The sequence below is a fragment of the Sarcophilus harrisii genome, chromosome 2 (assembly GCF_902635505.1).
Source record: "Sarcophilus harrisii chromosome 2, mSarHar1.11, whole genome shotgun sequence".
NCBI lineage: Eukaryota > Metazoa > Chordata > Mammalia > Dasyuromorphia > Dasyuridae > Sarcophilus > Sarcophilus harrisii.
The window spans coordinates 266,588,105-266,614,009 of record NC_045427.1 but is presented as its reverse complement, the minus strand read 5'-3'; the positions used below and the strand labels follow the sequence as shown (position 1 = coordinate 266,614,009).

Below are 25,905 nucleotides of genomic sequence, written 5' to 3'. Positions count from 1 at the left end.
ATAAGTCATTTCTGGAGAGTGGCTTGGCAGGGTGATGTGGGGAACAGTAATGAACTCTGAGAAGGGGAGAGAAACAATATTATCAACACTGAAGCCACCTTAGGGGGATGGAATAGAGAAGGCTGCCTGGACACCCTAGAGGGAAGAGCTTAAGTGCTTTCTTTTGTTCCTTTTCTTTTCTTTTCTTTCCAGCCTTCCTTTCCCACTATCCCTTCCCCCAACTTCCTTCCTTCACCTAACAATGTAACTGGGGGTCCTGCTTGGAATGATAGCAAATACCAACAAATTCTGAAGTGGGGGGTAAGCTTATTTTTTCTATGTCACAGATATAGAAACTGAGGCAAGGAACAGAACAGCAGTTTTCTCAGGGTCTTTCAGTAAACTGGTGACACAGCTAGAAGAGACCATGGGACTCCCTGACCTGCATGAGATTTCCTTGCATGTCTTTTGATGTTCTTCTACTGCCAGTGGGAAGTCTTTGGGATAGAAGACTCTTCCCATATCCATCCACACCTAATCTAGCCAACTTTTGTAATAAGCTTTGTTTCTTCTCCCCAGCTCAGTTTGAAGGGTCCGAAAACTGCTTGTCCCCCAGCAGAGAAGAGAAGGGTCGTCCCCTTCCTCGGCTTCCTGGAGGGAACTCTAAGGCAATGAAGCCCTTGAGCATTGAGCCCAGCAGCCCCTTAGGGGAATGGACAGACCCAGCTCTGCCTCTGGAAAACCAGGTGTGAGTGTCTGTGTCTCTTTGGGGCTCCCTCCCTCTTGCTGAAACTTGGACTTGGGTACTTGCCCCCTACCCCCCAACCCTGCAGTGGGAGACCTCCCTATGATCCCTGAGAGCAAACCCAGGTCTGAAGGACAAGACCTGGGAGGGGGCATCCTGAGTGGGTACTCCTCAGATGGCTGTAGCCAGAGGGAGACCAGCAGAGATGCCCTCCATCCTTCTCCCCCTCAGTTGGTACCATGGGGCCATCAGCCGAACCGATGCCGAGAACCTGCTGAGGCTATGCAAGGAAGCCAGCTATTTGGTGCGAAACAGTGAAACCAGCAAGAATGACTTCTCCCTCTCCCTCAAGTGAGTTAGGTGGGTGGGAGGGCTGGTTGAACAGGAGGGTGATGGGAGGGGTTTCAAAGAAAAAATAGCTTTCCCATCCATTCAGATTGAGGGCTGGAAAGATCTCTATTTTCTACTTCCATTCCTAGGCCAAGTTTTGAATGTCCCCTTTTACTTTATAATTCCAGAAAACAAAGCAGAAAAAAGGGGGCTAAAGAAAGGGCCCTCATTCACTCAGGGAAAGGGATGCCATAAAAACTAGCACTTAACTGCTAGAAGTAGGACAAGGTGACAGACAACATCTGCCTCTCTTTCTCCCTCTGGTCCATCATGAAGGCAGACCCTTCCTCAGCTTCCTGAAAGGAACTCTAGGACAATAAAGCCCATGACCATTGAGCCCAGCAGCCCTCTGCGGGAGTGGACAGACCCAGACCTTGATTAAACTAGTCACTGAAAATAGGCATCTAGAGCTGAGGAAAAGCAGGTTGACCACTGACCCTGGGGTCTCAGGCCTCCAAAAGCCTGGAAGAATATATATGCCCCCTCCCGGGCAAAATAAGTTAGTACTGCCCACCCCCATGTCATCATTAAAGAAACAACACATCCAGGAAAAATTGTCCAGGATGGATCGCTTAATCATCAACTATACTGGCTATTCTCAGTAATAGCCCAGACTTATCCCCCCTTACTATAAGTAAATCCAAGATAGGAAAACTCAGATCTACCAAATATGTAAGTGATTATTTGCTTTACAACACTATATGATCATACGGATAGAATCAACCTTGAGTCACAGGTTTAGCCCTGGAAGAAAAGGTTTTTATTCTAATTCCATTATACAGCTGAAGAAATTAACCCAGAGAGCTATGGGTTGTAGTTTGCACATTGCCACTTAGTCAGCAAAGCCCTGGCCGATGGGGGCCTAGACTCCCAATCCAGTGCCATTTCAATGGCCAGAGTACACTTAACAAATTGTGACTTGTAGAACATGTTCCATAACGTGAGAAACTGAACTCAGGGAGATGTGGCTGCCCGGGGAAGGAGAGGGAAACACTCTAACCCAGTCCGTGCTGCTTTATTAATTGGGAGTGGGGGTGGTTGTTTCCCGGAGTACCCCCAGGGACAAGAGTGGGCTGGCTTTTATTGGTAATGGTGGGGTTACTGATCTGACCCTACAGCATCTGTCCAACAGAGCTCCATTTGCATATAAATGGACTTCTCTGAAATATAATTATGGTTTCCCATCTTTCTGTAATGGGAGGGCTTTCTTTGGTAATTAAACAGCTTACTTCCAAAGCCATCTCTAGCCTCTGCCTCGGGGACCAAAGGCTCCTTTGGACTGGGTAGGGCTGGGTTGGTTATATGGTAATAGTCCCTTGAGGTTTTCTCCCTAGGGCCCCTTCTACTTTCCCTTTTATTTGGCATCTGAAGGGGAGTCTTATCCTACAAACCCAAGAGAAGTCCTGGGTCATTCACTGTATCAATAGGTAATACCTAGATTACTGACTGTCCTGTGCACCAGCTACTAGGTAGCTCTCTCTGGTCAGTCCAGATGTTGAGGGAAGCTCAGATCAGGGGCACCTCAGTGGAATGAACTGTCCGGAATCTTTGGGTGTACCCTTTTACTTTATTATTCAAGAAGACAAAGCAGAAAAAAGGGGGCTAAAGAAAGGGCCCTCATTCACTCAGGGAAAGGGATTATGGCTGGATGCCATAAAAACTAGTACTTAACTGCTAGAAGTGGGACGTGGTGACAGATCTGCCTTTCTTTCTCTCTCTAGTCCTCCTATCATCATGGATCTGTCTCTTCAAGAGATTCTGTCTCTTAAGACCATTGACCTTGCATCAGGCTGTTAGGGCAGGCAGCAAGGTGGGGTAGTAAAGAGATCACTAGGCATGGAATTGGGAAGACTCATCTTCAAGAGTTCAAATCTGGATCAAATCAGACACTGTATAGCCGTAGCCAAGTCACTTAATACTGTCTGCCTCTGTTCCTTATCTGTAAAATGAGCTGGAGAAGAAAATGGCAAACCAACATCTTTGCCAAGAAAACTCTAAATGGGATTTTTGGAGAGTAGGACACACCTGAATAACAGCATGTTTTTAGTTCTAGGGACAGAGTGGGGTGTTTAAGTATTTTTTTTTTAAATTCCTTTTCCACCCTTTTTTGTATCTCATCCTTCTGCTTCTCACCAATCTCTTTCCTAGTTGTTTATTTTATTCTGGGCTTCTCCCCTTTCGAGTCTTCCTCCAACTAGCAGATGGATGACCCTCCTCCACCCAACCCAGAATGCTCACTGGCAGCTGGGGCCGACCCAGTACTTGTCTTGCTGCTGGCAAAAGCCTCAGGGGACATTGGAAGAAAGGGATGGTGGGGAGAGGGGAAGTGCTCACTAAGGCTTGCTGGGAATTAATTATCCTTCCATATTTCTCTTTTTCCGCTTTTCCTAGTTTCTTGCTTTCTCTTTTTTCCTCCCCTCAGAATGATCTAACTTTTCACATACAGGGAAGGGAATGTAGAGAAGAGGAAGGTCTTGGATTTCACCAAAGAGGGGGTGATTAGAATCAAGGAATTCTCATAGGCCCTTGGATCCTTTAGGGAGAGGATAAACCAGAGGGGGCAGCTATGGGGTATATGGGGATGAAGTTACTTTTTTACCTTGTTCCAATCTCTAAATCTATTCAATCCCACCCAGGGTGGTCTAATATGCATTTGCATAGTGGTAGGTGGAATGAATTGTGTTCTTCTTCCCTCCCCCTCATGCTAACATCTCCAAAACATAATCCAGCACCTGAAGTAAGACTGTTATGCACCCTTCCCATTCGTTTTAGGCTTAGTGCCTAACACTGGGGCAGGCCAAGTTCTAGTAGGAATTGAATACAAACTCCTGAATGATGACTTAGATTTTTGCATTTTTGTTCTTCCTGCTGACTCAGTTGATTGTCCAGACCTGGACTCCTTTATTTTTTTTTTTTTTTTAGGTCATTTGAGTTAAGTGTTACGTCTATCCAGACCTCCTAAAGCTATTTAGGTGGATGAGGGATGAGGCCCCAGTCATTCCCTCTAGCTGTTTCCTAGACTGGGGCCAGGATTCAAGGGAGGGAATGGAATATATTTTCTACCTCTACCAAGGCCTTGAGAACAGATGACATCATCCTGACTGATGAGGGGAGAGAAGAAGGGGGGCCCAAGGGAGGTTCTTTGCCCAGCCTGGCCAGATAGTGGAAGAGTATGGGGAGGAGCCATCTGAGGCTGCAGACAGGCCTGAGCAGCTGTGGAGGAAGGAGGGTTAGTAAGCTCCAGAGGTGGTGGGGAAAGGAATAGCAGAAGACCATAAAGAGGAGGGGTATGGTACAATGTAGCAACTCCCCCAAAACAGGGCCTTTTGGTGAAAGCTAGCTATTTCTGACTTAATCCTAGATATCAGGGTTTAGTTGTCTCCTCTGATTACAGCCCAAAGGAGTGTGCTGGTTCCTTGGAGACACATGAACAGCTTTAGAAACCCTGTTTTGCTTTGACTCACCAGATCCTTCTCCCCACTAGCCAGCACCTCCAGCTATAGAATCATACTTTTATTTCATCTTTTCTCCTCAAAGAGCCATTGTAAGCACAGATCAGGACAGAGGAGATTCTGGGTCTCTGTTGGCTTTGCTGGGGGACCCCGGGTCTTTCCTGCATTCCATCACACCTCTGAGGTCTGCTACACCCTGCATACTCACATATTCCTGTTCTGGTAGTGCTCATTGTTGGGACTTCCTACGTACTCCTACTCCACTCATACCTTTTCCCCACCTTTCTGCACCACTTGTTTATACAGCAGCGCTTCCCATGACCAAAGGTTTCTCTCCTACCTCTTCTTTCTCAGCTTTCCCCTCTTGTCCCCTGAGACAGGGGAGATCAGGAGATCCCTACCCAACTAGCCAGGTTCTCCATTAGTTACAGGGCAGGAGGAAGGTCTGGCCAGCTACACTGGAGTGTTTACCGAGCTTTCCTCCCTTCTTCCCAGGAGCAGCCAGGGCTTCATGCACATGAAGCTGTCTCGGACCAAGGAGCACAAGTACGTGCTGGGCCAGAACAGCCCGCCCTTCAGCAGCGTCCCCGAGATCGTACACCATTATGCCAGCCGGAAGCTGCCCATCAAAGGGGCTGAGCACATGTCTCTGCTTTACCCAGTGGCCATCCGAACTCTGTAGGGCCAGAAGAACAACAGCCATCACAGACCCCAGGGCTGAAAAGTAGCCCCAATTTCGGATTTTCTTTCAATCTCTCTGGCCTCCCTACAACAGCTGTTGAACTATAGCTTCTTCCTGGGAGAGAAATATTGGCCAGAACCTAGTCGGCCCTTACAGGCCCCTCTCTTTTCCCGTCCCCCTCCATTGCATTCCCCCCCCCCAGGCTGAAAAGAAAGCTTCTTTAATTTATTCTGAAAGGGAAAGTCAGTCGGGTTTTGTGGGTTTGGGGGGACGCCTCTGAGAGAAGAGAAAAGACCTTGGGGCAATGCGAAGTTGGGAGTAGGGAACATCCTTTTTTAAGGTTCTCTGGAGCTGGATAAGCCTCTACCTTCTGCTGCTGAATTAGTTTGGGCCTTAGACATTCGGGGTGAAGGGGTCTCCATGGCACTCTCGTAAGGTTTCTGAGGATAAAGGCACGACTACAGGACCTTTTCCAAGACCGGAATGGCAAAAAAGGCCTCAGATTTCAGCCCTAGAGGAGCAGAAACTCCCAGGCGTTTGGGAGTATGTTGGAGGGTGGACCTGGGGCAGGTTTCCAGAACAATAAGTGGTCATCTCATTCTGCCTCAACTCAACTTCCCCCCGACACTCATCTCCATCCCCAAACTAAAGAGCTTCCTTGCCTGGTCTCTGAGGTCTAGGAGGAAGCGAGAAACAAATTGGGGAGATGGTTTTCGGTGGACCTGGCCTTGGGAACAGAGGCGAATGGGGAGGATTTGAGGGGGGAACAAGGGAGCTAGTTTTGTGGGTTGTCCTCCCTGGCTCTGCCAGCATCTTTAACTTGGCCCCATCTCCCTACACCCCCCATTGGCATCGTTCTCGTTTGCCCAGCCCCCCAACTGGTATCGTGCGCGTTTGCCCACCCCCCAGGAGGAGGACTCTGGGGAAGAAGAGACACTGCGCTGGGGATGGGAGGGGATGCGTAAGCAACGGAGCGCGAACAGATTCTGTTGATAAATCAGTTTCGGAGCCGACACTGAACGGCTGTGAAAAGCACTTTCCAGAAGCATCAAGTTCTTTTTCTTTGACTAGATGTCAAAACATCCCCCTCTCGCCGCCCCCACCCCGGATTGCGCCGGGGTCGGGGAGGCGTCTGGCGGCGGTGTGTCGCGCCTCCCCCTCCCCGCTGCCCGCGTCTCCAATGCTGCGCGTAAGAGCAAGACTCCCCTAGGAGCGCATTCAATTTCCTGCCAAGAATCATTTGTTAGGGAGGAGGGGGAGCTGGGGAGAGAGACAAAGAGCCGGAGACAGACTCGCTGGGAGAGGGAGGGAGGGAGGAGGGGGAGGAAGGAGACCTTGACACGCGAAAAGCTGAGCCCCGGGGGGATGGGGGAAATCCGGGCCCGGGCGGGAGGCAGGACGAAGAGGTTGGGTCGGTTTGCTTTGATTCCCTTTCGCATTTCTGCACTGGCCACTTAGTGGAGACCGACCGTATCCGTGCGGTTGCAGAGAATTGAGTTGGAGGCAGAAGCCAGCGCCCAGCTCTTCGGGCAAAGCCTGGGACGCAGTTTTCTTGCCAACGGCCACAGCCGCGGGCACAGAGCCTTCCCGCCCTGCCCGGGAAAAGGGAGGGGGATGCTCCAGCAAGTGCCCCCTGCCCTCTGCTGGCGGCGGCCTCTAACTACGAACGGGAGGGCGTTGGAGAGCCCCGAGGGCTTGGCCACAGTCCGCCAGAGATGGGAGTCAGATAGGGTCAGAGATAGGAGCTTTCTTCGCTTCGAAAAGCTAGAAAGCATCTCAGATTAGTCCAGGGATTCTTGAAGTCGGTGGACAGATTTCAGGGGGGTCCATGCACTTAGGGAGAAATTACATGCATAGCTTTATAATCACTAACCGAAATTTAGCATTTATATATATATATATATGTATATATATATATATATATATTCAATAACTTAATATTGAAAAACTGAGAAGTCCCTAAGTCTTAACCAGACGGTCAAGGGGATTCACGACACAAAAAGGTTAAGGACCTCTGACCTAAGTCAATCCTTTCATTTTCGAGATGAAAGACCCGGAGAGATGGTCGTGCCGAGTATCTTGCAGTTATTAACAGGAAATTATTGGTCAGACCGGATCTCTCAGCCCATGACCTGATTTGAAAAAGGAAGCGAGATAATGGACAGTAACTACAAAGTTGGTCCAGAAATAACCATTAGATCACCGAGTTGTGCTTATCATCAGGCTGTACTCCCCCAGCGACCAAGAGACAGTAGGAGTACAGATCACGCCAAGGGCCCAGTAATCTCAGAAGCTCTCAGGTGGATCATACAAAAATCAGAGGTGCACTGCATCCTCAAAAACCCTGGAAAATTCTTGACTACCCTGGTTAGGCTGTCAGTCCTATTGCATCCTGGACCAACCTGTTTGTTCTTTCTAACCAAAGTATTTTTGTGATGGTTTTAAGGATTTCCTTGTGTGGTGTTAGGAACTTCAAGACAGGACCCAAACTTTTTCTTTTTTATATGAGTCCCAACTCCAAAAGAACCTGTGTCCCTTGAATAAATACCCTCCCCTATACTAGTTATATACTGGACTCCCTGTAAACACAAGATTTATTGTGGGGAAACCCAGTTGAGTCGAGTTCCCTGAAGGCTTTTCCACATTCTGTAGGAGGGCAGAGGCCACTTCACACTGACAAATGGGGCTTGAGAAAGATCAAACCCTCTAAGAAAAGTAAGGAGTGGACCAGAATGACAATATTAAGTATTGTACCGTATACCTCCGAGCACTGTCTGATAATTCCTTCTTCCTATGACTCTACTTGCTGTGTTTATGGGTAGCACTGAAAGGTTTACAAAACATTTCCATCACATCTCTGTGTGATAGTTATTGCAAGTATATTTCACATTTCACAGATGATGAAAAACTGAGGTTGAGATATTGAAGGTTGTTCAACTAGACAACCTAGAAGGTTGGAGCATCTCCCCTCCCTGTGTTACTAGAAGGTAACACAACTAGAAAATGACAGAATCAGAACTTCAATCTCAGTCACTGACTGAGTCAATCCCAGTCACTTACAGTCAAAGACTCTTCACTACAAAATGATTCTAACCCTCAACCCAACAAACACTAACATGTCTTCTCATTTGAGAAGAACTTAACTTTCAACAGATTTGAGGTTTTATTCATTTTCCCTTAGGGAAGTTTTTGGGTGGCAGGGATCATGTCCAATAAAAGTGTGAGACTGGAAAAGGAACCTCTTCATGAGAAAACCTTAGGTCTTTACCTTCGTTCCCTCAGAGGTAGGTATCACTGGGGATGTGATAGATTGGGATGATGTCAGTTCCCAGAATGACTGGGCACAGCTCAGTTAAGATCTCAGCACTGGATATTCTTGATAAAAACATCAGCTGTGTCTGTTTTTAGGTTTAGCTGAGAAGAAGGCAGAATTGACACCCCAGAATAAGAAGAGCAGGAAATTATTTATTTGTACTGAATATAAATGAATGGAATGAAAATATTCCAGTTGGAATGGGAGAGAGGAGAAACCTGAATGAATGGAAGACTGGAATAGAAAACCCTTGGACAAAGTCTGTGATAGAATGAAACTGGAGCTATTTAAAAACATGAGACAAGACTGTACAGCTGGACTAGGATGCTGGGGGAAGCCTGAGTGAGGAGGGGAGGGAGAGACTTCAAATCCACAGAAAGGTATGAGATTAAATGCTCGCTTGCCTCTCCTGTAGTCATCCATTGCTCCAAAGCCATATCAACCCTTGAAAGGGCTAATATCTAGCATTTGGCTAGTGTTGCAAAGCTCTTTATATGTGTTTTCTCACATACATGGAATGGGAAGAATTCAAAGATGCAGCATCTGCACCCCAAGAATACTTCTACCTCAACTGCAGGAAACAGAAACATTAACCTATAAGGGAAGGGATTATTTTCTTTCCTCCCCCTCCCACAAAAGTATTTTCCCTCCACCACAGGCTGTGATCCTCATGTTACTCCCCCTGCAACCATCATGGCTCCAGGTTAATCAGCTGGGGCATAGCCTGGGTTCTCATGTGTGACCCCAATCATCTGAAGCCCCAGATACCTCAGTAGGTAAGGGGGGCTGGGCTAGGGTGCTTGGTTAGGGTTCCTTGAGCTCCAGCTGAGCAGAGGTAGGCAATCAGAAGCTCACTATGTAGCCTCAGAAATTCTCGTAGTGATGGGAGAAGTGAGTCTTGTCCTGCCGGTTGATGAGCTGACAGGCCTTCTCCACATTTTTGGTCATTCCAGGGGGGCCACAGCTGAATACCCCAATCTTCCGCACCTGGAGGGAGAAAGGGAAAGGGCTAAGCTGCTAGACTGGCACAGCCTAAGCAGCTATGGTGAAAGGAGTCAGGAGCTAAGGATGGAATGGGGAAATAGCATCCAGGCAGAGAAGAATCTGGGAGAGCTATTCCCAGAAGGCATGAAAGTGGAATAAATAAGCTAAGTGGCAGAGCTGGGCTTAGATTCTAAAGTCTCCTGATTTTTGGTCCATTTTTAAAAATTCAATTTAACAAGTATTGATTAAGCACCTACTATGTGCATGGTACTTTGTTAAGCATTAGGAATACAAAGTTAAAATTAAAAAAAAAAACTGGCTTATTTGCTATTCTCCATATTCAATATTCTATCTCTTTCCTCCATATATTGACAATACACTATCCCCCATCCCGGGAATGTACTCCCTCCTCACTTCTTGGGATCCCCATTTAAATCTTAGTTTAAGGGTTGCCTCCTACATGAGATCTATCCTCCTATTTATTACTCATTGAGTCATTTTTCAGTCACCGTTTGAGATTTTCTTGGCAATGATACCGGACTGTTTTGCCATTTCCATCTCCAGCTCATTTTACAGATGAGTAAACTGAGGCAAACAGGGTGAAGTGACTTGCAAAGGTCCCACAGTTAAGTTCCTGAGGCCACATTTTGAACTCTGGGAGTCTTTCTGATACCAGGCGACACTCTAGTCACTGCGCCACCTAGCTGTCTTATTTATTAGTGCTATCACCTATTTTGTATATGACTTATATTTGTCTCTCTGGGAACCTGTTGTTCCACTTTTCCCTTCCTCAGCAGAATGTTAACGTTTTGAGGCTAAGGATTGTTTCATTTTATCTTTGTACCCCTAATGCCTAGCATCATGGCACTCGGTGAATAATATGCACTTAATAAATACTTGTTGAAATTAAAAATGAAATGAAATTATTAATTTTAAAATTAGTTCTGCTCTCAAGCTTATATTCCACTGGAGTTTTCTATTCCACTATAGTGTTTCTCATTTATTTTAATCATTCACCATCCAATCAATCTCCATGGCACTTGACCATTAGATAAAAAAGAAAAAAACTCATTTGAAAACGTCCTGGAAAACGCTTAGTCTGATGTCAAATATGTCTATGGACTTAAGCATCAAATATTATATACTATGTCTTGTCTTTAATAAATGAACAAATGAATAAATAATCTGGAGATAAGGACAAGGATCCAGCCCAGGAAATAGAGCTATGAAAGGCATTTTGCTGTAGAGGTTAAAAGGTTGGTCTAGGAACCAAGAAAGTTGTGTTCAAGTCTGGCTATGTGACTCTGGGTAAATCACGGAAAGGTATCACTCAACACTCTCTGAAAATATATTGAACTTAATTAAAATGTAATTAGGAAATATTTAACAAAATAAAATTATAATAAGGCAGATAAACATTTTATGTATGTAGCCATAAGCAGATGTATATACAGATTAGTATATACTAATCTGTTTGTTTTGTTTTGTTTTTTCTTTAATTTTTGTACTTGTATTTTTTTCAATTATCTAATGGACCATTTCTATTTAAATCTGATACCACCGCTCTAGACAGTTTTCTATGATAAGTTGCAGAGAAGGTACTGTTTGATAGGGGGATTTTCTCATATGGGAGCTCCCAATACCAGTGAAATCACAGGTCCAATCCCTATCTATACCTACTACACTATATGGCCTCTCCCTGCAGGGCATTTTCCTCATGGGCAAGGCAGCCTTGCAGCCACCTATTCCATCCCCCAAGATGATACCCAATTCCTCTCCATTCTCGTTCCCATCTCCCTGAGTCCAGAACCTCCATCCAACAGATTGTGTCTGGTGGAGACCCCGAAGAGGAATAAAGATCTAGGTACTTACATGTGGATGGACCTCCTGTAGGGAGCTGAAGAAGGGGACAAAGGGAGGACGGCCAAAGTGGGTGACTGAGCGCAGGCCAGTGAAGAGACTCCGGTTCAGCACCTTTTGGAAGTGCCGCTCACAGATATACTAAGAGGAAGGAAGGAAGGAAGAAAAAAAGGAAGGAAGGAAGGAAAAAAGGAAGGAAAGAAGGAAGAAGGGAGGGAAGAAGAGAGGGAAGAAGGGAGGGAGGGAGGGAAAGATAGAAAGGAGGGAAAGAGGAAAAAAAGAGATGAAGAGAGGGAAGAAAGAAGGAGGGAAATAGGAGGTAGGAGAGGGAGAGAGGAAAGGAGGAAAGAAAAGAGAGAAAAAGAAAGGGAGGGAGGGAGGAAGGAAGGAAGAGGGAGGAGAGGAGGAAGTAAAAATTTATTAAGTGACTACTATGTGCCAGGTACTGGGTTAAGGACATTTCAAATATTATCTCAACTAATTGTCAACAACAGCCCTGTGAGATAGTTGAATGGGATTATTAACACCGTTTTACAGATAAGGAAACTGAGGTAAATAGAGTTTAAGTGACTTGCCCAGGGTTACACAGCATGCAAATATCTGAAGCTGAATTTGAATTCAGGTCTTCTTGACTCCAAGCCCAGCACAAATTGTTGGGGCCAGGAATGATACAGAGAGCCCAGTAGACCAATTATGGGCTGGGGAGAGGAGATAAATGGAGCCAAGAGTGAGATTAGGGCTAAAGACAATAAAATATGAACTTTTTTTTTCTTGTGAGGTAATTGGGGTTAAGTGACTTGCCCAAGGTCACACAGCTAAGCTGTGTTAAATATCTGAGACCACATTTGTTCTCGGGTCCTCCTGGCTCCAGGCTCGATGCTCTGTCTAGCTGCCCCAAGATGTGAAGTCCTCTGTGAGATCCATGTTAGTTCTTACCAACATGGTAGTCCGGAGATCGAACTTCTCGGCCAGCTGGGTGATGTAGATGTGCACAGACACCAAGTCACATTGGTCATTCTCCTCCACCTCCCGGATGATGTCTGCTAGCCACTCGAACTGCCTTTGGGTCCTTGTCACCCAGATGAAGTAGATCTAGGGATACCAGTCTACAATCAACACTCCCATATCCAGACTTCACTGACTCAAGGAACATCAGACCCTGAAAGGTCTCCCCCACACCCTCATATTCCAAGAATGCCCATCCACCTCATCAGGCCTATTAGCCCTCTCCACATTGTATCCAAGTACACTGTTCCAGAAGAGGGACAAGATAGAGGAGCTCCCAGCCAAAGGACATGACTACAATTGGGAACTGGGGACCTAGAGGACTTTGGAGGAGTCCCAGGTACTGGGTTAAGGACTTTTCAAATATTATCTCAACTAATCATCAACAACAGTCCTGTGAGGTAGGTGAATGGGATTATTAACACCATTTTACAGATAAGGAAACTGAGATAAACAGTTTAAGTGACTTGCCCAGGGTTACACAGCATGCAAATATCTGAGGCTGAGTTCGAATTCAGGTCTTCTTGACTCCAAGCCCAGCACAAATTGTTGAAGCTCAAGAAGGATCCTGACTTTAGATGGGAGACCCCCAGCCCCTCACAGACAGACTTAATATATGGAAGTGGAGAACAAGAGGTGGATCACATGGGATATCTAAAATTGTTAGCCCAGGGACAGAGGGTTAAGGAGTTTGGGGAGTGTCTACCCCAGGATGTGATGGGGGAATTCTGAGATATGGGGATTGGATGGCTCTTAGAAAGAAGCACTCAATATCTGAGTCCAGGGATTTTTTAAACCTGAAATATGTGAAATGTGTTTGTTTAATATTTTGGCAATATTGCAACATAATTGAATATAAATATAATAACATGACAATATATTTAATCGGCTTCCTTTGGAATGCTATTCATTTGATCTTATACATTTAAAAATATTATCCTGAGTAGGGGTCAGCAGACTTCACTGGTCTGCTAAAGGATTCCACAACAAAAAAATGGCCCTTTTTGGGAGAGGGGAAAAGATCTTCCTCAGAGGGATGCTCCAGGACCTTATAGGCCTGTTGAGCTGGATGGTCCTTCCTCAGGCATGTTAAGGCTCCTGCCTAGCTATCTAGAGGGGCTCCCTAAGGGAGACAATGTCTGATCCTCAAGAAGGACTCTAGACTTATATTTACAGGGGACAGGGATGGGCTAGGAGGTTTAACTTCAGAGATGGCAGAAGGCAGAGCAAGGATCAGTTCTCAGCCTTGCAGAATCTAAAACCCACGCTCAATCTGACATAGAATCAGGCCATGTCTGAAGTTGCTGTTCAGCCATGTGGGTGCACCATGGTGGAACAAAGGTTCAAATGTCTGAAAAACTACAAGGTATAGGTGGGAGCTCTCCCATATACAGTCCTTGGAAGGAGGAAACAGCGGAGTCCACGGATAAGCCGAGATTTCAACGCTGAATCAGAGGAAGGTGCTGGGGAGGGCTGTTTGTGGGGAAGCAGCAAGGGAGGGGAAAGGAAGCGCTTTGCAGGAGAGGGGAGCTCACAGAGCCAGTTCTCTGTCATCCTCAGATTGCTGCCTGGGTAATGGGCTGTGCCTCTACCTGACACATTCCTGCCCCACTGACTCATCCTCCTGAGCCTCGGGAGGCGAGCAGGGGCCTGCCACCCAGGGGAATTTGGGGCTCTTGTACACATGCAGGCCGAGCAGCCTAGACTGGCTAAATGGACCCAGCACGGCACCTTCCTTTCTCCTTCCAACTTCCCCAAGAATCCTGCCTAGCTTCCTGGAGCAGCCTGTCGCTACTCTTTACCAATTTCTCTCCCCTCCAAAAGAAAAAAAAAAAAGAGAGACAGTTTCACCTAGCCCCACCTCTGTTACTCCTCCCCATGCCCAGGGCCTGACAATGCTCCAGGTGTCTGCTCCATAAGGGGATCCACCCTTCCCATACAATCAAACCCCTGCTTGGAGAAAATCTTAGAGACAAATCTTGTTTGGGCTCTTCTACCAACCCTGTGGGTGAAATCACAGGACCTCAGTGCTGAAAGAGTCCTCGGAGACCAGCTTGTCCATTCAGCAAGGGAGTTGTTCCAGCAGTCTGTCCATATTGGGACTGCTCTCCTTATATCACTTAAGTCTCTTATAATTCCTAATATCAGAAGTGTATCCTAATGACAGCCCTTCCAGCCATCATATCCTTGGACAGTCAGGTGGTGCAATAGATACAATGTTTATCTTCGTGAGTTCTATCCTAGTCTCAGACACTAGCTGTGTGACCCTGGGTAAGTCCCTTAACTCTGTTTGCCTTAGTTTCCTCCTCTGTAAAATGAGGTAAAAAAGGAAATGGAAAACCACTCCAATATGTCTGTCAAGAAGACCCCAAATGACGTCAAATGACTGAACAACAACATCCTATCCTTGAAATCTCTTCTCCAGATTAAAAACCCCGTGTTCTTTCAATTAATCCTCATAGGATATTTTCTTTAGTTCTCTCACTTTTCTGGTTGCCCTTTTCTGGATGTTAATAGTCAATAGTAAATTAGTCTGTATCAGGGGCCTGCTATGTGCCAGGCTAAGTGCTGAGGATGTAAAGGAAGGCAAAAGTCACTCCCTGCTCTCAATCAGCTCCAAGTCTAATGGGAGAGCTAACATGTAAGTGACTATGTACAAATAAGGTATCAATAAGATAATTTGGAGAAACTGAACAGAGGGAAAGCAACCAGCATTAAGGAAGGATTGGGAAAGGTTGCTAGTAGAAAGCAGGATATTAACTAGGACTCAAAGGAAATCAGGGAAGCCAAGGAAGAAATCAGAGAATTTTATGTCGAGGGAATAACCAATGAAAATGCTTGGAGTCTAGGGACAGAGCTTCTTAAAGTGTAAGCAAAGGTGGAACTCACAATAGAATTGTCTTGAGGTCAGGGTTTTCCATTCTACAACTTGTCTATATTTTTCCTAAAATGTGGTACCCAGGGGCAGCTATGTGCACAGTGGATAGAGCCCTGGCCCTGAAGCCAGGAGGACCCAAGTTCAAGTATGACCTCAGACACTTAGTAGCTGTGTGCCTCTGGGCAACTCACCTAACCCTCTTTGCCTCAGTTTCCTTATCTGTAAAATGAGCTGGAAAAGGAAATGGGAAAACATTCCAGTATCTTCATCTACAGAGTCACAAACAGCCAGATGTGACTGAACAACAAATTCTGTTGTGACATGATTTCATTTCGGATAAAGAGTGAACTTTAGATTCAGGAAGATCTCAGAGCTAATCCTGCCTCAGTCCCAGCTGTGTGTGACTTCTATCTGCTTCAATATCATCATCTATAAAATGGGACTAATAATAATACTTGCTCATAGAGTTATTATGAGAATCAAATGGGTTAATATAAGTCAAGAATTTTTCAAACCTTAAAGAGCTATATGAATGCTAGCTATTATTAATGTGAGTGCCTTGAGAGCAGAGTCTGGTTTTTGCCTTCTTTTGCATCCCTAGCACTGAATAGAATGCCTAGAATATTGAAGTGACTTAATAAATGCTTATTGACTCTATTGGGGCAGAGTAGAATATAACCATTTATTTTCTTATTTTAGATACCATGCTTCCTGACTCAGCTAGGTGGTGCAGTGAATAGAGTATTGAGACAGGAAGTTTTTCCTCATAGCTGTGGGATGTTAAGTGATACAGAACTTATGCTTATCCCCTGTATAGGTGGGATTTGCTACTTTCAGCTTTTTTCTCTCAGAGCTGGGACATAGGAGAGAAGTTCTTACCTTTTTACAGGGCAGTTGGCAGCTTACTGAGGACTTGAAGACCAAGTCTTTGAGGATGGAGGCAAAGGGGGTGACCCCAATGCCCCCACCCACCAGCACAGATACCTCAAACTTGTGCCATTCTTGGTGACCCTCTCCAAATGGCCCATCCAAGTATAACTATCATAAGGAAAGAGAGGGAAATAAGAGATAGGGCAGTATGACCATCCAAGCTTGTACTGATGTCAGAGTTGAGAGGATTATAGGTAAGGGACAACCAATTCCTTTACTGCTTTAAGGTCACAGTGTTTGAGGGGGATTCTGAAGTTACTGACTCTGGATGAAGTTTGCAGAGTTACTTTGCAGGGCTCCAGGAAGAGATTCTAGGGTACATGGGAGGTACCTTAGGGTATTTGATGCTGCTGGAGCCTGGTTGGGGCGAGTAGATCTCTCTGAGTCGAGTAGTCCAGGGTCCCACAGCCCTGATGTGAAGACTTAGCGTGTCTTCATGGGGAGCAGAGGTGAGTGTGAATGGATGGTATTCTGTGGTCCCCAGGGCCAGACAGGCTATACGCACCCACTGCCCTGACTTATACTCAAAGCCCTGGGGCCGCTGGAATTTAAGGTGAGTCACACCTGGGGACAAAAGAGACAGCAAAGGGAACACCAGACAGATTATACCTACGGATGTCAGGAAGCCTCCACCTGCAATCCCCATCCTGCTCTACCTGCTGGGACCAGATTACATGCCTCAATTCCCCATGTTCTACTCCCTCCCTGGGGGTGGAAATGGAGATGGAGAACTGAACAGTATCATCTGGACCAGACAGCTTCAGATGCCAGAAACCAGAATGTGGCCAAGAGATACCAATGATGTTCAGGGAATGAACTGTGATTAGAATTTCCCACTGAGTTCCCCTTAGCTCTGTTTTTTATCTTCCTCCTCCTCATCATAATCTTATGTATTCTGGGCTATAGAGGCAAAAGAGGACACAGGCAGGACTTTGTGTCACAACTAAAAGATTCTCCTGAGAAGAGAGGCATTCCTGCCATGCCAAGGATGCCCCAAAGATTGACTACTGATGACCCCCACATTTCTATCATGGTATTTAGGAGGGCTAGATAATAGGTGCTTGGCAGATACTGGGAGCATAATAAATTCTTGTGTATGGAGACATAACTTAAATAGAACTATGTGGTAGTGAGAAAAGAGCCCGTTGAAAATGAGAAGCTTATATAGTCAAAGATTTAGAAGGAGAAAGGACCTTTGAGTCCAACCTCCTCAATTTTAACAGATAGAAAAACTGAGGTCCCACACAAGTTAAATGTCTTGCCCAACTAGTAATGTCCGAGGTCGCTTTCAAAACCTGGTCTTATTAACTGGAGAGAAACTAGCTGAAAAGAAGAAGAGTAGTCCATTTATAGTATCTTCAGACTTTGGTCCTGGATCTTTCCCACCTTGTATCATCATTGTGGTGGGTTGCCTTGTTCATCAGTGTCCATGATGATTTGGCTCATGTTGTCTCAGAGTCCAGGTACACATTAAGACAAAATTGTAGTAGCAAGTGATAGTGTGAAAATATGGGATCCCAGATCAAGAGCTAGAGTTAGTTCCACCCTTTCATATTATAGATGAGGAAACCGAAGCCCAAGGGATTTGAATGACTTGGCTACAGTTGCACAGAAAGAAAGCAGCAGAAACTTATTTGCACTGTATCACCTTTGTCTACTCAGAGCCCTATCTGAAGGGTAGAAGCTCAGTTTGTACTTGATTTCCTGTTCCTTAGAAACAGGTGTCTAGCAGTGGGCACTGAGCATGGAACACTCATTTTTGCAACAGCTCAATCAGGAGACTGTGAATTTGGTTTAAAAACTTTTAAAAAAATGATTGTATTTCAATATAATTGATTTCCTTTGCAATCTTATGCTTTTTATTTTCTGCATTTACAAATATTATACTGAGAAAGGGCACACAAACTTCACTAGTTAGCCAAAGGAGTCTTTGGCACAATAAACAAACAATTCAGATCCTCTAGGCCACTGGAGATATAGTAAGTGCAATTTAGGAAAGGCTCATTGAGCCAGGGATCTTGGAAAGTAACTCTCCTTTCTAAGTATCTCCTATGTTTCTTCCCAAGGCCCTTAGCTGGGACTTGTGGGGAAATCCTAGACAAGGATGCTACCCTGCCTGCATTTTAGGGTACTGAGGATTCTCAACATCTGAACAGTCAAGAGAGACAGTGGTGGGGTAGTCCAGGTGACCTGGATACCTTAGGATCTGAGCCTAATATGCCATGATGCTGATGATATAATTACCATTCTTTCCTCCCACTCCCACTCCTTTCAGGCTATACCTGAGGGCAGGAGCTCAGCCTTCACCACGCTGATTTCTACCTTCTTCCGGCTCAGGCTCACCAGTTTGTCTCCACCATAGATAAGAGCTGGGACCAGGAAAAATAAATGGAATCGGGGCAGCTGGATGAGGGCAAAACTGCCGTGAATAATGAGCTGAAAAAACACAATTAATCAGTAAAGTACAAACATGGGCATATCCCTCCTCATTCATTACTGAGGTCAAAATGAGAGACTATCAGCACCAAAATTTACCCCCCAGACACTCAAGTCCCAGACACCCCCCTCAAATCCTAAGGGCTTTTCCCTATTTCTTAGAGAGTCTGAATATATCAAATTTAATGATTACAGGACCCTGAGGTCAAGAGCTAGCAGAGACTGAATGATCATGTGAACAAAAAGGATGCAGAAGAAATCCCTGACTTCCTAAGTCATCTGAGATGAGTGAGATAATTTTTAATGACTTCAGTGAAGGAAATTCCACAAGCTCCTTTTCCTTTTAGAAAACTGAAAATAACTCTTCACCATTTCCCATAAAACAACCTAAGATTTTAGTGATAAAAGAAACTTTATAAGTCATTTAGCTCAATAGAATCCCTTCTACAACTTTCTTGTTGACATACTGTTACAGCTTCTTGTACTAACTGCTTGAATATCCAACAAGTGGTCCTAATATTATCTTCTTGAGATTCTGTTTAATTCCTTTTGCCTTTCATCACCTCTATTATAAACCTCTATTTTCCCATCATTCCTTTCTCTCTTTAACTTCTTGTGATAGTTTCTGTCCCTGTCCACTCTATTGAAACTGGTCTCTCAAAGGCTATCAATGACCTTTTCTGTTTGCCAAATCCAACGACCTTCCCCTTCTCCAATTTTATCAACTTTGAGCTTTCTATAGCATTGGTCCCTGTTAATCATTACCTCTGTCTAGAACTGTGCTAGGTGTTATATGGGAATAAGTACTCAATACACAGTTATTAAATTGAATTGAAGGACCCTCCTATATATTACCTCCCATCCTTCCTTTCTTCAGAATTATTGCCAGATCTTTTAACTTTCCTCAGAGAACTAATTTAAAACTCTCCAAAGCTTAATGAACTCTCTCCATTTCTTCTTTCATAAAGCAATCAACAATACTGAATTCAAAGAGAATCAGATTTTATACTCCCATTTAGGCACCCAATTTCATATTGACTTTTTTTTAAACCACAGGGCTATATTGGAGATTCATTGTCAACTTGGGATTTTACAATGACACCCAAATCATTTACTGCCCTATTAACTCCCAGTCTTCCCTATTTCCTGACAATGAGGTTTTCTGATCCACCCCAAATCTTCCCTTTATACCCAAATACTTTAATTATCACCTTGACTTTGCTACTGAATACTATGTCTGAAACAAGAGATCTTCAAATCCAGGAGCTATATCTGTGCTTAGTGGGAGAATCTCTTGTCCTATTTATCCTGCAATGAGGAATGGAAAGGATTAGCAGGAAGATTTCAGAGCAGTTGAGTCTACAGTTGTCTAGTAGAGGTCCTGGAACCTCCCTGGCCTTTGACTCCCTGGACCAAGCAAAAGAGATGACTTAGACATTTCCGTGCCTCGAGCCTAAAACTGCCTTTTTGTTATTTCTACTTAACTACCATAATTCTGCCCTCTCGGGCCAAGAAAAAAAAAACAGCTTGCAAATAACCCTCCTATCCTTCCTTAAGTCTCTTTCCCCCCAAAGTTCTTTAACTTTAGCTCCAAGCTAATTTCTCCCTAGTTCTTTCCATTAGCCCTCAAATGGAATAGCCTTGAGTTCTTTCTCAATCTGGATGTTTTCTAGCTTAGCAATGTCCTTCCTAAAATGTGGTTCCCAGAACCAAACACAATGCTTCATATGTGGTCTGACCAGGGCAGAACACAACAGGATCTTTTATTCCATATTCATGGAAACTATGCCTAATGTAATTTTGACTTTCATAGCTGAAGATAGGACAACCCTAATAGAGTACAAAATTTTCTGATGCTAATGACCAAGCCGTGGGGAGAGGCCAATTGAGAGCTATACTGCAGGGAAGCATTTTTAAGAGAAGAGCAGAAGAGAGGGACTCAGATTCAAAACCAAAAACATTGGAGAAACAATAAAACAATTAAAATTGTTTCAAAAACTACACAGTTAAGTGGCAGACTACTTTTCTCTTTTTTTTAAGAAAAGAAGAGGGAAGGGAAGAAGAAAGAAAATGAATGGAGAGGAAGGGAAAATAAGAGGCAGAGAAGAAGAGAAGAATGAAGAGGAAGAAAAGTGAATGGAGGAAAAGGGAAGAAGATAAATGAAGAAAGATGGAGGATTAAAAAACAAATGAAGAAAATGAGGAAGAAGAAAATGGAAAACAGGAGACAGGATAAGGGGAGCCTGGAAGACAGGAAAAGAGAATGGGAAAAGAGAAGAAAGAAAGGGAGGATAAAAGATAAGGAAAAGGAGAAGGGAGTGGATGACAACAGAAGGAAATAGAAGGAAAGGAAGGAGAAGAGAATATAGGGCAGGGATGATGATAATAGAGAAAAGAATGGAAGGGAGAAGAATAAAGGGAAGAAAAGAAAAATGAAGGGGAGGAGACGAGAATGGAAAATGAAGAGAAGGATGAATGAGAAGAGAGGTATGGAGACAAGGTTTCTGGGAAGGAAAGATGAAGTGGCAGGTTGAGGAGGACAAGAGGAGATAGGTGGAGTTATAAGATGTTTTCATTGGCAATCTCTGCAATGGAATTCTAAGTAAGCTCATTAACTTTACAAGTTCATAATACTTAGATGGGTGGGGTCACTAACACCCTGAAAGTCATAAATGGAAACAACGAGACCTTGGCACATTTTTTAAAATGTTAGTCCAGAATAGGAGGATATTCCAATGAGAAACAGATGCTAAGTAGTTTGCATAGGGAGCCAAAACCAACCACCTAAGATGAGGAAAGACTGGTGTGAGGAAGGCAATTATGCATGGATCCATGATGAAATGTGGGTATGGAGGATAGCACTATTACTGAAAATTCTAGTTAGAAGAGTCTTTCTCTTTGGGATCAGACTACCAAATAGGTCTTGTTTTAAAAGAGATGTGAAAAAACTGAGAAGCTAGAATAAACAGAAAGCTGGATTATGAGTCTGGATAACCTACATTCAAATCCTGTCCCTGACACATGCAGGTTATATGAACCTGGATAGATGGCAGGTCTGCTATATATGCAAAAATACTTACAGCAACTCTTTTTCATTATTACTTTTTATTTACAAAACATATGCATATTCAGGGCAATCCCAATAACGTAGAATGGAAAATGCCATCCTTCCAGAGAGAAAATTATGGAGACTGAATATAGATCAAAGCATAATGTTTCACCATTTTTGTTTGTTTCTTTCTTTCACATGTTTTTTTCCCTTTTCCCCCATTTTCTAGTCCGATTTTTCTTGAAAAATATGGAAATTAAAAACATATGCATGACCCTTGCAAAACCTTGTTCCAAATTTCTCCCTCCTTCAGCTCCCTCCCCTAGATGGCAGATATTCCAATACATGTTAAAACATATGTTAAATCCAATATATGTATACATATCCACATAGTTATCTTGCTGCACAAGAAAAATGAGATCTGTCTGTTGGGAAATGGCTGAATGAATGCAATGGAATACTTTTCTGCCATAAGAAATGAAGAAAGAAATCTGAGAAGACTTATAAGAAGTGATACAAAGTGAAGTGAGCAGAACCATGACAATCATTTATAAAATAAGCACACTGTGGAGCTAAACAGTCTGAAAGACTTAAGAATTCTACTCATTGCAATGACCAATAACAATTTCAAAGACCAAAGAGAAAGAATGTTACACAACTTCTGTTAGAGATGATGAATGTGGAAGAAAACAAATATTTTTGTAACTGGACAAATATTTTGTAACCACAAAATAAACTGTGGGAGTTTATTTTGCTTAACTATATGTATTGGTGTAAGGGTTTAGTTTTTCTTTTAAATCAAGAAGAGAGGTAGGAGGGAGAGAAAATAAATATTTGTTAATTAAAAATTAAATTAAAATATATTAACTCAGGTCTGGACAAAAACAAAGGGAAAAACTAGAGAATACTGAAGTGATCAATATATTGCTGCTCCTCTCCCCTCCCCTCCTTTATTACTCCATAGGATTCCTGCCCAGCGCCACTGATGGTGAGCTGTCTCTTACCAGGATATAGAGCAAAATGTAGAGGTGATGGGTCAGCCAGAAGCCTCGGAAGCTGCGCCGGCGGAAGTGGTGAGAGGCAAAGACATACATGATGGCTAGGACCATGAGCATGACAACTCCTGTCAAGCCTACAGAGCAGGAATAAGAGGGAAAGGAACAGAGGACATGAAGAGGAGCTTGTGAAAAAGCATAAACAGAGTCCCCTCCCCGACTCCATGCCTTGGGGCAATAGCAGCAACTCAGTTCCTCTCTCTCTTCCTCATCTTCAATAATACTCAAAGACCCACTGTCTTCAATACCAGCAAGTCTGACTCTGTTGCCATGTCAACATCACTTTCCTGTCACTGTTAATCCTTCTTATTGTCACAGCTACCATGTCATCAATGCTATCACTGTCCTTAATGAATAGTCAGCATCCTTGTTATCATCACTCTCTTCAATCTGCCACTCTAACTTCCAAGTACCAGAGATATTAGAGCACTTTCCAACGGAAACAACCCATCTTCTTATTTGGGATGGCTTGGATTGGATCCTAAGATCCAACACCTAAGTGTTGGGTCCTTTTATGTGAGGACTCAGAGTTCAGATACTATAAACCCTAAATGAAAACCCTATTCAAATGTAAAATATTAAGAGATGATGTAATAAAGTAGCTAAGGAGTTGATTTTTTGAGACAGGAAGACCTGGTTTGAAATTGGGCTCTGATACAACTTTGCTGTGAGACACTGGGCAAGTCAGACTGGGAAATTCTTTGGTTCCCTGGCAACTCTCTTTAAGATCACAAATTGAAACAAGTCTACATTCAGTGGTAAAAAGGATTTCCTTACTGGGAACTACTATATAAAAGTAATCACAATATTTGGTCGCCATTCCCCCAAAATGTAAGATAACATGATTAGCTCCACCTGTCCCTATACTTCAATTCCTTCAGGCTTTTCTGGAGACCACAACTCATGAAAAACCTAGAGATGTTAAAGGTTAAGGGAAAAGTGCTTAAAATGATTGAAGAACTAGAGATAAGAAATAGACTAAAGAGAAAATGAGTCCTTATGTTGGAAAGGCAAAGTCAGAGACAGTTTAAAACACATAAAATTATGATGATTTGGAGAAAGGTATACAGATTTATCCTATGAATTCTGGAACACTGAAATGAAAATGTCTTTGTTTTTGTATATATGGTGTCCAGCACATTTGGTCCAGAACTATGAGTTCAAAAATATACAGAGCTCCCGGGAAGAACCCTACTCAACCAATGCTGATCAGGAACTCTTTTGCAATTTATAGTCCTAAAGAGTTGCCTGAGGGCACTGAGAACTTAAAGTGATTTGCCCAGTGATTATCTCATCCAATATGATCATAGTATATATGGCAGGAATCCAGGTATTTTTGATTCCAACTCTGCTATTATGCCATATGGCTTCAGCTTGCACACAGTAGATGCTCAGAAATAGTTGCTGAATTAAATTAGGAAGCATCCACTATAGTATGAAGAAAATTGTTTAAGAACAGAAAATGAATGAATAAATGAATGAATGAGAAAGCATTTATAAATAAATACTTACTATGTGCCAAGAACTGTGCTAAGTGTTAAGATTACAAAAAAAAAAAAAAAAATAGTTTCTCCTTTCAAGGAGCTCACTGTTTAATGGGGAGATAGCATGCACTGAAAGTCAAAGTCTAGAGCCTTGAGTTCAGAACCCTAAGTCCTTAATTTACAATCCAGAGTTTAGAATCCAGATTCTGGAATTTAGAACCCGGTATGCAGGGGCCCAAATCTCTCTCTGTTTCTTTGTGTCTCTCCTCTATATCTGTCTCTCTGTGTCTCTTTTTGTGTTTTTCTATCTCTGTCTGTCTCTCTGTCTCTATAATGGGATTAGATGACTTTTCCAGAGTCATACATCCCAAACTTTTCCCAGAGATTTGATTTGAACCTCAGGCCTCCTGACTCCAGCTTTGGCAGTCTATCTACAGACCCAAAATGTTGAACATAGAACTCAGAATCTAGAGACTAGAATCTAGAGCCCAGTCCTATAGTATTAGGGATAATCATGTCTGAAGGGCAGCTAGATGGTGCAGTAAATAGAACAACAGCCCTGAAATCAGAAGGACCCAAGTTCAAATCCAACATCAGACATTTAATACTAATTGTATGATCCTAGGCAAGTCATTTAACCCCAAAACTCAACAAAAAGAGAGGGGGGGGGGAGATAGTCATGAATAGAAGGAAAAGTTCTTACCTGGGACTGTCTGGAAAAACCACCAATAGAATTTCTGAGGTAATTCAGACCTGTCAGGCAAAAAAAGGGTTATTGGGGGGGGCATGAATTTACTAATCCTCCCAATCACCAATGACCCCTATCTCTTTGCTCTGTACTGGCCCCTCTCCTCTCCAGTCCTGAGCAACACATATGAGCAAACAGGATTCATCAGAGCTAAGTCAGGTTGCTTTACAAACACCTTCATCCCTCCCCCCAGTTCAAAAGACTTCCCTGAGCTTTTCTATACCCTAATGACTTAATAGACAGCTTACTTTACCTCTTTTATGTCCAAAGCAGGAGGCGGCACTCACCCATCATCCCAGAAGAGCCCAGGAAAGAGACAAGACAGGACACTGAGTGGACTGATGGAAAACATGTAGATGTTGACCACATGGCCCATGGCATGCAGGACTGAGGAAGAAAGAAACAGCTAAGAAGAGAGCTGGGAGGATGTGCAACATCCAAACCCATCCCTCTTCAAATTCAAGGGGAAAGGAACACAGCCCAAAGTGAGAGAGGGCTTGAGTAAGAGTCTTTGGGACTCAAACCTCTGGTTTCTGATTAAAGGAGCCAAGGAGAGTCCCTCAATTTTCTTCCTCTCACTTAGGGATCACAAACTGAAATTCTACCATTAGAAAAATTAAAAAGAAAGGATTCATAACACTCTTCTCTCCCCCACCCCTGGCTCCTAAAGTATTTATTAAATGCTGTAAATGTGCTAGACACTAGAGATGCAAATATGAAAATGAAAGAACTTTTGGCTTCAATTAATAAATTTTCTTGTTTAGTTGTTTTCAGTCTTTTTGAACAATATTTTATTTTTTTTCTCCAATTTACACGTTGAAATAAAAAATTTTTTTAACATTTTCTTTTTAAGTTTTGAACTTGTTGGGCAGCAAGGTGGTACAGTGGATAGAGCACAAGCCCTAGAGTCAGTAG

The 25,905-nt window shown here is 43.6% G+C and overlaps 2 protein-coding genes across 4 annotated transcripts in view; one reads left to right on the top strand and one right to left on the bottom strand.

Annotated features, from left to right (window-relative positions):
- The window catches only part of SHF (Src homology 2 domain containing F), a 28,472-nt gene extending 22,189 nt beyond the window's left edge, over positions 1-6,283 (top strand). For 2 of the 3 annotated variants that reach the window (XM_031952234.1, XM_031952235.1), the window contains 3 exons: positions 559-727; positions 956-1,075; positions 5,062-6,283. In XM_031952234.1, the coding sequence (XP_031808094.1) occupies positions 559-727; positions 956-1,075; positions 5,062-5,248 (476 nt within the window). In that variant the 3' untranslated portion in view covers positions 5,249-6,283. Of the gene's footprint in view, positions 1-558; positions 728-955; positions 1,076-5,061 lie in introns of those variants that run through there. The other variant, XM_031952236.1, reaches the window with a different exon arrangement.
- A 3,142-nt stretch (positions 6,284-9,425) lies between these two features.
- DUOX1 (dual oxidase 1) overlaps positions 9,426-25,905 on the bottom strand; it is a 60,354-nt gene continuing 43,874 nt past the window's right edge. The window contains exons 26-34 of the mRNA XM_012546556.3: positions 25,278-25,377; positions 24,946-24,995; positions 22,708-22,835; positions 18,501-18,654; positions 16,550-16,782; positions 16,168-16,326; positions 12,342-12,497; positions 11,418-11,546; positions 9,426-9,548 (exon numbers count right to left, since the gene is read on the bottom strand). Coding sequence (XP_012402010.1) covers positions 9,426-9,548; positions 11,418-11,546; positions 12,342-12,497; positions 16,168-16,326; positions 16,550-16,782; positions 18,501-18,654; positions 22,708-22,835; positions 24,946-24,995; positions 25,278-25,377 — 1,232 coding nt within the window. The remainder of the gene's footprint in view (positions 9,549-11,417; positions 11,547-12,341; positions 12,498-16,167; positions 16,327-16,549; positions 16,783-18,500; positions 18,655-22,707; positions 22,836-24,945; positions 24,996-25,277; positions 25,378-25,905) is intronic.